Here is a 12,377-nt window from a genome sequence, read left to right as displayed (position 1 = left end):
GGTATAGTGCCAGGTGGGTACTAGAAATATCAGGGGGAACACTTTGTAAAGTATTATATATGATTATCTAACCACTATGCTGTATACCTGAAACTAATACAAAATAATATTGAACATAAACTATAATTAAAAATAATTTAAAATATTAAAAAAGTTTAATCTACAAAAATGAGTATATCCAGGAAAGTTTTGGAAAACAGCCTTTATTGCATATAACGTTTATATGTTAGCCTGAGTATGGGGCCCTCCATCTTCCTTCAGACTTCTGGCACTCTGTGTGCTACTAGCTCCATGATCCTCTCTTCTCCCTAGGAGTGAGAAAACAAAACAGAAAGGAGAGGAAAAGACAAGAAGCAATATGAGTCCTTACAGCTCAGAGGCCATGCATACCACCACGAGTGTGTTTTCAGATCAACGACAGCAAACTAAGGGTTCCAGAACATTTCCAGATCTCTTATGACCGACCTCATTTTTATGCATCTCCCTCTACACATTCCACAGTGAGATACCAGCTCAGGCCAAAGGCTCTCAGCCCTAAACCTCTGGTTCTGCTAATCCCCCTGACCTTTTTTCAGACCACTCCTAGCCCTGGAGGTCAATCATGAAGACTCTGGGGGAACTCCTGTCAAAATTCTCCACTTTCTCAATAAATCAGTGGAGGTCAAGTCCTGGGAAGCATCGGGTATGCCACAAGTCAGGGCAGCTCCAGAGGCACAGGGTAATGCAGGACAGCCCTGCAGCCCCTTCCCTTAGATTCCTCTGGGCCACTATGATGTGGGCTCAGAAGGCCATGCCAGCCTCAGGCCTTACCTCGCCCAAGATAAGTGTTCTCGGATCTTCTGGCCTGGAATCTCAGTTGCTGTGTGGAAACCAAAACAGAGGAAAAGCCTTCTTAGTTACCGAAGACAGGTGCTCTGTTAGCCCTTGGACATTCTCAGAACTTCCTGCAGGAACTGAAAAGCTCAGGATAAATTCCCACTCACAGCCATGACTTTATTAAATGCCTGGCCAAGAAGAGGCCCAGTTTCCCTCCCTGACCCCACCCTTCAGTTGTTCCCTGATCTGATACAGCCCCCAACTCTCCACTGTGGAGGCCTGGGCCTGGACCGGAGACATCCTGGCTGGGAGAAGGCACAGCACCCTCAGCAGCCGCAGCACCCTCTCACCTCCTATCCCTTGGGAATGAAACCCACAGCCTGGACGTTGATTAGCTCCAGGACCTCCTCATGTGAAGGTCTTACCCTGTGGTCTGCTCCTCCTTAGTTTTTTTTTCTTCTTTCTTCTCTTTCTCTTCATCGTTCTCCTCTTCCTCCTCCTCCTCCTCCTTCTCCTGGATCTTCTCTGATTCCACATTGCTCCTCAGCTGAGCCATGGTGAGATGAAAGACGTGGCAGCTGAAGCCCTCCCTAATCCCTAACTGCACATGGTCTTGGAGGGTCTCCAAGGTGGGAAAGACCCTGCAGCAGGCCATGCACCTGAAGCCGGTCTCCATAGTCACCAGCCAGTCAGGTGTCTTGGCCCTGGGTATCTCCTCAACTGTGGGCAATCCTGGCAGGCCCTTTGATTCTCCTCTTTCCTCATGCTCTTTTGCCTCTTCTCTGGTCTCACTGTCACATAGGAGGTTTCTGGTGGACACCTCAGAGGGGGGTGTACCTACTCGCACATTCTCAGGAAGGTTCACTTCTTCCACCATTGGTTTCTTTTTTAGTGACTCTGGGGTTGCCTCTGTCTCCCAGGAGACAGCTACACCCTTTTTCACTTGTACCTGCATGTAATATACTTTCATGCCCCGTTCCTCTTTGTTCAGATACTGAGAGGTCACACAGGTCTTATCAGATAAAGGGGACGATAAGGAGACATGTGGTGATAGGGGGGCAGTCTCCCCTCGTTCCTGAGCATGGGCTAGGGTTGATCTCGGCTGGGGACTGTCTTGAAGTGATTTCTGGATTCCTAGGAAAGGAAATTAGAAACATAAGAATGTGCATGGGGCATGCCGGAAGCTGAGGGAACGAGAATGAATATGTCGGAATAGGGAGAGGGACTAGGGTGTGATGTAGGTGTGTGATGAGCTTGGTGGTTGTTGCTCATGCTATGGGGTAATGTATCTGGTATCATCTGTAGGCTTCTCATTGGTGTGTGTAGGCATCCTGGAGGGGTGTCTGTATATGGAGGTGAGGGCTGTGGTATGTGGGACATTGGTGGTGTGTGTGCTATGAGAGGGATGTGAGTTTTTGATGTCATTGCTGTGCTATTTGTGGAATGTGGGCTGTGATATAGAAGAGTGGCACTTTGGGGCATGTGTTTGGGCTTTGTGTGTGTGCTAAGAATGGATGTGCATGGAGTGTGGTTGTATGTGTGAGGAGTGCGGGCCTGGGCTGACAGTCCCACTCCTGTGCTGAAGGCTTGTGCTGAGGAACTCTGTCCTTCTCTGGAAGCAAAGGTAAAGGCAAAGCTTACATGTTCTTCTGAAGGTGCTTAACCTGGTCCCTCTGCCCTATACCTGAAGCCCAGAACTTCCTGGCCCCTACTCCCTAAATTCCCCAGCATGATTTCACCAGGGCTCACTCCCACAGCAAGCTCATGTCCAGGCTCTCCTGACAGCTCTGCCATTCTCCCCAGGCTCCTCTGATTGCCCTGGGTTTCCTCTGAGGCTCGTGGTTGGATCTATGTGCCTCCTGCTCACACCTGTACCGCCATGGATGAGCTTGCTTGGAGAAGAAACACAGGAGAAGTATTCAGAGGCAGAGGAGACCTCCTCTGCCCCTGTGCCACAGCCTTTGGCCACTTTGGTCAATCCAAGCTGAGGAGCATCCTCTTGTGACCTCGGGATTCCTGAGAAAGGACAAAAGCTTCAATCATGTGGTCAGTTGGGCATGTTTGTGAATCATTCGTTCATCCAACAAGTGTTTACCGAGTGGCTGGCTTCTTTAGGTGCAGTGAATACCCATGCCTTGGACTCTGGTTCTCAGTGGTCACTTCAGTATTTAGTTATAACCAATAATTACTTTATTAGTGTCTTGTTAGGAATGCAGGCATGAGTGGTGACTGTGAATATGTCAGAAGTGTCAGAGTGATGTGTATCAGCTAAGTATTTGATAGATGGGGGACTGGCATGGTGAATGGTGTAGAAATGTCTATCTATGTTTATGGAAAATTTGTGTGCATGATTTGTGTTCACAGCTCAGGAGTGTGTGGCCTGATTATATAGTCTGGTTTGTATTTATGGTCTATAGTCACTCATTCATTCATTCACTTGCAATATTCAGTGAACAATCACTGTGTATCAGACACTATTCCACTATTCTAGGCTCTAAAAATGCTAAACATTCTAGTAAGGAAAGACAGACACTAAATAGAAATACAGGAAGTATATGGTGTGTCAGCTCATAGTAAGCATATAAGGGTAGCCAGATTTAACAAACAAAAATACAGGACACCAGTTAAATTTGAATTTCAGATAAACCATGAATAATTTTTAGTGTAAATATTCCCATGCAATATTTGGGTTATAATATTTGGGACATACATATACTAAAAAATTACTTGTGGATTATCTGAAATTCATATTCAACTGGATATTCTGTATCTTATCCAGCAACATTAATAAGAATTGGTGAATTTGGGTTTTTTGGTGGTTTGTGCAAAGTGGGTTTGGTCTTACTACACAAGGTGTTGTGTGGTTGGTGTATGTGACCCGTGACTGGTTCTTACTGAGGTATTTAGAGATAGTTGGGGGTAGCTGTGTTTGTACCATAGTTGAAGATATAGTGTTTATTTCTATCTAGATATAGGTAGAGTTATAGACATAACTCCAGCATTTGGTGTGGGAAGAGAGGACAACACACACAGGGGTCATATGTGAACATAGTATAGGAGTGATGTGTGTATATACATATGTGCTCGGTGTGTGCTTTAATAAAGTTGTGTGTGGAGATGTGCAATTTTTTTCTCCATCAGAGTGTACATGTGCTTATGAACCATGTCATGGAACATCCTTCCCAAGAGTTCTGAATACACTCTGACATGTACCAAGCATGATGACAGGAACCTTACCCCACAGACTGCACATCCTATGAGCACTGTGCCCGTATTCTCCCCACAGCTCCCACCAAACACACACACAGACAAAAAGATGCCATGTGTAAGGGGCAGGGGCAGTCATTGCCTTCCCCAACCTGTCCCAGCCACTGTCTGGAAATCTGCTTACTGCCCAGGCCTCTGCACCCAGGGCTCAAATATTGTCTTCAGGGCCCTGGGCCTCATGGAAGCTTCTGGGCTCCAGTTTGGGTCAGAAGCCTGGGGCTGGATCTCTGCAATGGGCTCCATTCTGTCCCACCTCCTATGAGTGACCTTCTGCCCTTCTCAGGGCAAGCTACCAGTTTACATTTAATGGATGCAGTCACCACATGGCCTGGGAAGTATATCCAGGGCTCTCAGTGCTCCCCACATGGCCCTGACAACAGTTCTTACCATCACACAGTTGGTTGCAGTCTCTGGAAGGCCCTCCCCTCCCCTTGATCTCTGGGAAGCCCACACCTGTGGATTCATGAACTCCCATGGATTAACCCGTCAATTCTTCTGGCTGAAGGAATGAAATCTCCATGTTTCAATATGACACCTTCACTAGACAATCTCCTTTCAAACAGGTGTTTCACTCCTCAAGATGTTTTTCAGCACATCCTTTAACTCATTAGGCTTCTGTATCCTCATGGGTAAAATGCACAGAGCAACTCATGGATCTCTAGCAGTGTCCTTTACACTGCCCAGTGACCCCAGGGTAAGACCCAATAAAGAGAACTGAAAGAACGAGGGGGAGGGGGCTGAGAATAGCTGCACCTGTGAGTCTGTGCAAACGGAGCCCCAGCCAGGTAGGAGTCTGACGTAGCCCCAGGCCCTAGTAGCCCCAGGAAAGCAGTGCTCAGACTGGCGGAGCTGACTTTGCATCTGCCTCTCTGTGCCATCTCACACCATGGGGACCCTCGGGATGGACATCGCAGCATCAGCTGATACCGGGTTTCCCTACTTCGCAGGTGACACATTCTCCTCCGTCCCAGTTTCTTAGAGAAGGCTCAGGCTGGCAGCCACCTGCGGGCCTCAGACAAGTTGCCCAACACATACCTCCTCCCTTCTCGCCAGTTTCCTGGGACTCTTCATCTTCCAAATGTTTCCTCTTTTGTTGCCGTTTCATAGTACCAACTAGAAGAGTCCCTTAGAAGATGCCTAACATCCAGCTCCTCCTTCTCCCTACAGGTCGACCTTTTTTGGCTCTCAGGATGTCCATTGAAATGATTCAGTACAAATAAAAATAGTTGAGTCTCCCACAGGGCTGAAGAACTCAGACCCCACAGAGAACCTGCAGCACAGCCCAGGGTTCACCACAACGCAGGGCTGTTAAGATGCAAAGGTTGCCGGGCCCACAACAGAACTCTGTGACCTCAGTGATGACATCAGAGCATTCTGTGGACTGAGGCTCAATAGTCTCTGCCACTCATACACACCCTTTTCAAGAACAATTCCTTTTTCCCAAGGGAACCTCTCCCATGAATTCTACTCTTGCATCTTTCAAATGTGGTAGGATATTTTGAGATGTTAATCTGTTCCTGTGTCATTTTTTTTTCTTTTCTCCCTTTATTTCACCCTTTCCTTTCTGCATTCAAGTGGGTAGCAGACTCCATGTTTATTGGCCAGAGGAGGTGCATGTCCAGGCTGGAAGCAATAATAGCATGCTAGTAATCTTTGCCTTTGCTTCTAAAACCCCAGGCTCCATAGAAAGAAAGGATGCTTGAGCAGAAACAGAACAGAAGCAGGATTTTTGAAGTTAGATAATCCCTTCTTACCCTACTAGGATTGAGAGGTGCTAACTAAGTCAGAAAGAAATGTGTAGGGATCACAGAAAAGAGGCTTCCCAAGTATGGCTGGGGAGGTAGATGTGAAAAAAAATCCAAGAGGACATGGATGTATTGTGCATGCAAGCAGAATCTTGGTAACCTGTTCAACCCATGGCAAGGGGACCACCCAATCTAAAGGAGGCATGGCAAACAAGCTGATGAACATTGAAACTACAACTGTGGGCTCTACTAAACAGTGACCATGGGTCACCCCACCCCACCCCACCCCACCCCACAGGACCTGGGCCCTGTGTGATTTCCAAACAGGAATGGGTAAAATTCCAAACTGGACACCTACAGAATCAACACTTAAAATACAAACTAACTGCAATTATAAAAAGTTTTCATACTGTTTCTTACACACCTTTGCTTGTGGGCTGAAATTTATACCAATTATAAGTGGTGAACCATCTAGATCTTCCTGACTTCAATCTAAAATTAAAGACACCTCATTTTGAGGCAGTGGCCATGATGCAATGGGTGGTCTGGTGTACATGAAGGAAGTAAACTCCCAGAAATCACTGCTAACATTAGGAATACTCACTGGACTGAGGTGCGTCCAAATTTGAAAGGGCACCGCATAATGCCTTAAAGTCACAGGCACAGGGAGAGTAAAGATCAGACAAATGCAGCCTTGTGAAGATTTTCTGATGAGATTAACCTTCCTATTTCTTGGAGAATCCCAGGAAAAGAAGGGGCAAAGAAGATTTTCTTAAACCCTTTTGTGGTAGAAATTTTCAAACACAAAGTAAAGAGAATTATATAATAGGAACACAGTTTAATTAACCCATTGCCCAATTTTTAACAATTATCAATATTCTGTCATTCTTGTTCTGTATACACACAAATGCACACACACACTTAGCTTTTTGTTCATTTAGTTTAGGTGTTTGAGGGGAAGGATTTTGAAGCATATCTCAGGCACTATATCATTGCTTTTTAAATGTAGCAGTATTTATCTTCAACAGACAAAAACTTTTTTTAACATAACAGCAATATTATGTCACCCAACAGATTTAGCCATAATTTCTTCATAACAGTAACCAAGCCATACCCAATTTCCTCCAACTGTGTTAAAATGTCTTTGTTATAGCTGGTCCATTGATTTTAAGACCCAAACAAGGTCCATGTGTTACAATTGGTCAAAGTATCTTTAAGTCTAAAACAGTACCCTCGTCCCTACCTTTTTTATTGCTGTTTATTTGTTAAAGAAACTAAGTTGTTTATCCTGTAGAATTTTCCAATTTCAGTTAGTTGAGTGTAATGTCATTTAAGGTATTTCCCTATTACCTGTATTTCCTTGTAAACACATAATTAAATCTATGGAATTGATTACATTTAGTTCAATTTCTTATTATTGCAACATTATTTTTACCTTCCTATTACATCACAACAAGAAGCACATAAAGTTGTCCCATTTTTAATGATGTTTAAATGTACCAGTGGTTTCAGGTGCTGTTGGCTTTGTCCCTTCACTATAATGTTCCCATTAGCCTTTCAACAAATAGTATTAGTAACCATTGAAAACCATTACTTCAGTAGAAGTTGAAAATTCATTAGAAATTCTAATTCCATCATTCCAAGGCAAATGATCCTTAAGGCATCTTACTTAGACCTTGAATTCCCAAACGAAATGAACCTGTCTTCAGAAAAGGAAAGATGACTCCAGCGGCACCAACTCAGGTTCTCCAGGCTGGGACCATGGGGTTTATCTCAGTGAGTGCAAGGTAGGTTGGGACTTATATAGTCATTCCTTCCTTTCTTCATTTATTCTTCATTGTGTAAATATTGACTGAGTCCCTCCTGTGTACCAGGCTCTCTAGACCCTGTAGCTGAACATTTACAAACAAACAGGTGAAAATATTTTCTCTCAAGGAGCTTAATTTAGGGGAGAAAATAGGCAATTTAAAAAAATAAGTGACATATGGAATAGGTTAGATATTGATAAGTACCATGCAGAAAAATAAAGCAAGAACCTGAATTTGGGGCTATAGGAAATGAGGCCATGTCTATGTTAAGTGGGAGGTCATGGAAGTCTTCACTAAAAAGGTCCTGTATTGGTGAGACCGGAGGGTAATAAGGGAGCTTAGAGCTAGGGGTCCATTTTCCAGGCAAAATGAAGAGGCTTGAGTCCTCGATCGGGGGTTGCTTGGCCTGTCTGAATATTGTGAAGGAAGCCAGTGTGGTCAACACCCAGACAAGGAGAGATGAGATCATGGGGATCATGAGGAACCATGTAGGCTGTTGTTAAGACTGCTGCTTTTTCTCTCAGTGACATGGGAAGCTTGGAGACTTCTGAGTGAAAAATTGCATTTTACATAAAAGTCATTCTCATTGCTTTCTTGAGAAAAGGCTATTGAGAGGCAAGGGAAGAAGCAGAAAGAACAGTGGGTCTATTGCAATAACCCAAGAGAGAAATGATCCATAAAAGGAAAAACAAATAAACCAGACTTCATCAAAATCAACACCATTTACCACATCACAGATCCCTTTCAGAATATGAAATGACAAGCTACAGATTAGGAGAAAATATTTGCAAACCACATATCCAACAAAGGAGTAATATCTATAAAGAACTTTCAAACTCACCAGTAAAAAAAATAAACGATCCATTTAGAAAATGGCCAAAAAAAAAAAATGGAGCTGTTCACTGAAGAGATAACAGATGGCAAATAAGCACTTGAAATGGTGTTTAATATCACTAGTCATCAGGAAAGTGCTAATGAAAACCACAATGAGATATCACTATACCACTATCAGAGTAGCTATGGAATTCAGGTTAAGAATCAGCATATTTCTCCAAATGATTTTTTCTTAGCACCTGTTCAAGTTTCCATGGGAGGCACAGTAATAATAACTCTTGTTCTCACAGCAGAGCAAGGAAGTTAACACCAGAGAAAGCACTTTATAAACCATACTCGGTGCACAAATGTGAGGTGCCTTAGTTACCCTCAGGAGCTCCAAACATGAATACTTTCAAACTAGAATGGACCTTGAAGTTCTATAATCCAATTTAAGATTTGAGTACCAATTCCAACACGGGTGCAAGGTGTGTTGGGGGACAGGGTAGGGGGTACTCCACACCAAGTAATTCTTGGAAACAAGCTGGGTGTTTCAACTTTTCTAACTCTTCTAACACTATCTAACCAGAGATAGTATCAGAAATTCCACAGATTAAGCACTCACTCCTACAAGACTACCCCCACTACACACAACACATTTCAGACAGCAGTCTCTAGTCCAGGTTGTCACCTGTGCTTCTGAATGACCTGCTGTACAAGGTCTATGCAGAAAAAGTCTAACCATTGTTAACATGGGAACAGTTTGAGCCATGATGACATAACCTGACCACCAAGGAGAATGGACTGGAATGTGCATATGTGAACAATGACAACTTCACTGTACTAGTCAGTGGGGGCTGTAGAAGATGTTGAGTGACCATATGTACTGTGTGGCCATCACATTCAAAATGACTGAGTGAGTAGAGCAATGAAACTGCATAAATTTTTCATTAAGCTTGAACATTCCTCTTCAGAAATTATTTGGATGATTCAGAAGGCTGCGGCTTCAGGCAACTGCTGATTGGCAGTTTCATCACAACAACATTCCTGCCTGTGCATCATGTCTCATGCAGAGTTTTTTGGTGAAACATCAAGTAATCAAGGTGACTCAGCCCTACTACAGGCCAGATTTGGCACCTTATGACTTCTGGCTTTTCCCAAAACTAAAATCACCTTTGAAAGGGAAGAGATTTCAGACCATTGATGAGATTCAAGAAAATACAACAGGGCAGCTGATGGCAACTGAGAGAACTGTGTGAGGTCCCAGAGTGCCTACTTTGAAGAGGACAGAGGCATCCTTGTCCTCTGTATAATGTTTCTTATATCTTGTATCTTCCTCCATAAATGTCTCTATTTTTCATAATATGTGTCTAGATACCTTCTGGACAGACTTTATATTAACTGGTAGTTCCAACAACCCCTGCTTTGGGTTTGCTTAAATTACTAATACAAAGTTGCTCACAAAACTCAGAGAAACATTTGACTTACTAGGTTACAGGTTTCTTATAAAAGATATGACTCAGGGAAAGACAGCTGGAAGAGATATATGGGGCAAGGAATTGGGGAAAGGATGAAGCTCTTCCATGCCCTCTGAGCACATCCCTTTCTCTGAATCTCCTCATGTTCACCAACCCAGAAACTCTTTGAAACCCCTCCTTTAGGTTTTTTATGGAGGCTTCATTACATAGGCATGACTGAAGAAACCATTGGCCATTGGTGATTGATTCTACCTCCAGCCCCTCTCCCCTCCCTGGAGGTGCAGGGGTGAGGCTGAAAGTTCCAGCCCTCTAAACACAAGGCTGGCTCCACTGACAACCAACCCACCCTTAGGTGCTTTCCAAAATTCACCTCATAAATGTAACAGAAAACATCTTCATCCATCTCGTCGCTTGGGAAATTCCAAGAGTTTTAGGAACTCAGTATCAGAAAGGGGTTGAAGACAAAATATATATTTCTTGTTGTATCATACAACTACCTCTAATTTCTACAGCACCACCTTGAAGAGGTTGCCCAATCTATATTTCAATATTTCCAATGTAAGAAACTTGCTACCCCTCATAGCAAACTTTGACATCTATTTTAGAAAAATCAGTAAAATTTTAATTTAATAAAAGAAATATCTTTTATATCTCTGGGGCCTTTCCCCATTCATCAGCTATAAGTACCATGTAGAGAGCATGTCAGTCAAGAATAAGCTTAACTATATATGGTTATTGTAAAAAACAAATCCAAGTGCCTTAAAATAACAAAGGTTGTTCTTTATACATGCCCATTGCCAGCTGGCGAGGAGTTCTGCTTCTCACTGTCCTCACTTATGGATCCAAGTTGACAGAGCCACCACTACCTGGAGAATTATCAGTCATCACTGCCAAGAGGAAGAATTCTGGAGAGCCTCACATTGGCATTAGATATTCTGGCCCAAAGGTAACAGACATCACTTCCACCCAAGTGTTGATCACAATCTTATCACGTTTCTCCCCATTTCCTAGACTCCACAAGGAAAAATAATATGGACAGCACTATAGAATAACATAGAAACCATATAGAACAATCCTAATCCTCACTATTAAATATAAGACATGATAAAACCATCAAGATAGGCATTCATCAAACTAGGGCTAGAACTCAGATCTCTAAAATCATAATTCAGAAACCTTTTCTATCATGCTGTTAGGAGTTTTACACCAGAACAATGTAGTTGGGATTATATGGCATTTACTTTGTATTGTTTCTTTTTTATAAGTAGATTCAGGAGGAAGGGTTTAGAAGCCCACAAACACTTCCCTTAAACTGAAAAGCAACTGCAAAATAATTTCACTGCCTTTTAAAATGTGTGACTTAAAGATTAGATGTCTGGGAAGCTCTTACATTCTGAATGTAAGGAATACAAAAGGAAACAACCTTCCTAAAACTTCAAGAAACAGGCAGAAAAACTCTTGACTCGTGTTTTGTTATTTCGATTATCTTGTTGACACTCCAGGTCTTTGAGTAATAGTAGTGGCAATAGCTAGAGTTGAACCGAGATAAAAGTACAGATAATGGTGTGGCAGCCCCTGCAGAACCACACTCTACACCACAGTAAATGCTTTAGCTCAATCCTATTTGCTCACAGTTCTGTGCAGCATAATAAATGGTTCTGAGACATTTATTCCAAATAGTTTTTCTCTTGTTACTTTAAAGATAACTTGGCTGCCAAATATTTGCTCCATGATGAAAAAGAGCTCATATGTGGGAAGAGGATTTATGGATTAAGATAATCTTGCTTATTTTGCTCCTGCAGATACAATGCACATCTAATGAGTTGAAGGCAATCTTCCACTCTTCCCCTAATTGTGGACAAATGAGTATGTCATTCCCCACCTTTAATCCACCCAGGTCATAGTTATTTCCTTAAAGAATATTATTCCCCTGCTCAAATATTAAATCGTTTTCCAACGTGAGCAAAATGAAATATAAAACACTGAACTGAACATGGAAAGCCCCGCAGGGCTGAAGCCCCGTCTTCCAGATGACAGCACAATGCTCACCTTACAGCCTCTGCAAGCTTCTCTCCCTCAAACAAAGCACAGGCATTCACGCAAATCATTTCTTTCAAAAGCACACATTTTCAAAGTACAGTTTGTTTTTATGTTCAGCTAAAATTTTACTTTCTATAAGAAGCTTTTCTAGATGTCCCAGTGAGAATGGAACCCACATTTTAATGGCATGCTATTTGTACCTCTATGATAACTCTTTTCATATGGTGTGTCCAGGCCAGTCTGTTCACGAATGTGCCTGATTTCCTCCCAACACAGGGCACGAACCCTTGAAAAGTAGAGACCATGGCCCCTTATCTCTGATTCTTCACATTTCCTTGCACTTAGTAGGAGCTCCCCAACCTGCTCCTCTATCCCTCCCTTCATAAAAGTTTAAATAAATTATCGAAGTA

At 42.9% G+C, this 12,377-nt stretch overlaps 1 protein-coding gene across 1 annotated transcript; it reads right to left on the bottom strand.

The window, feature by feature from the left end:
- Positions 1 to 1,228: 1,228 nt before the first annotated feature.
- FAM170A (family with sequence similarity 170 member A) lies at positions 1,229 to 5,951 on the bottom strand (the record flags this gene model as incomplete). Its single annotated transcript, XM_028504598.2, is given in 3 exon segments — positions 1,229 to 1,950; positions 2,692 to 2,832; positions 5,119 to 5,951. Coding segments are annotated over 3 exon segments (933 nt in total), but the record flags the coding sequence as incomplete, so codon positions are not given.
- Between the last annotated feature and the right edge of the window lie 6,426 nt (positions 5,952 to 12,377).

This window comes from Phyllostomus discolor, chromosome 3, assembly GCF_004126475.2.
Source record: "Phyllostomus discolor isolate MPI-MPIP mPhyDis1 chromosome 3, mPhyDis1.pri.v3, whole genome shotgun sequence".
Classification (NCBI taxonomy): Eukaryota; Metazoa; Chordata; class Mammalia; order Chiroptera; family Phyllostomidae; genus Phyllostomus; species Phyllostomus discolor.
This window is presented reverse-complemented; position numbering and strand designations above follow the sequence as displayed.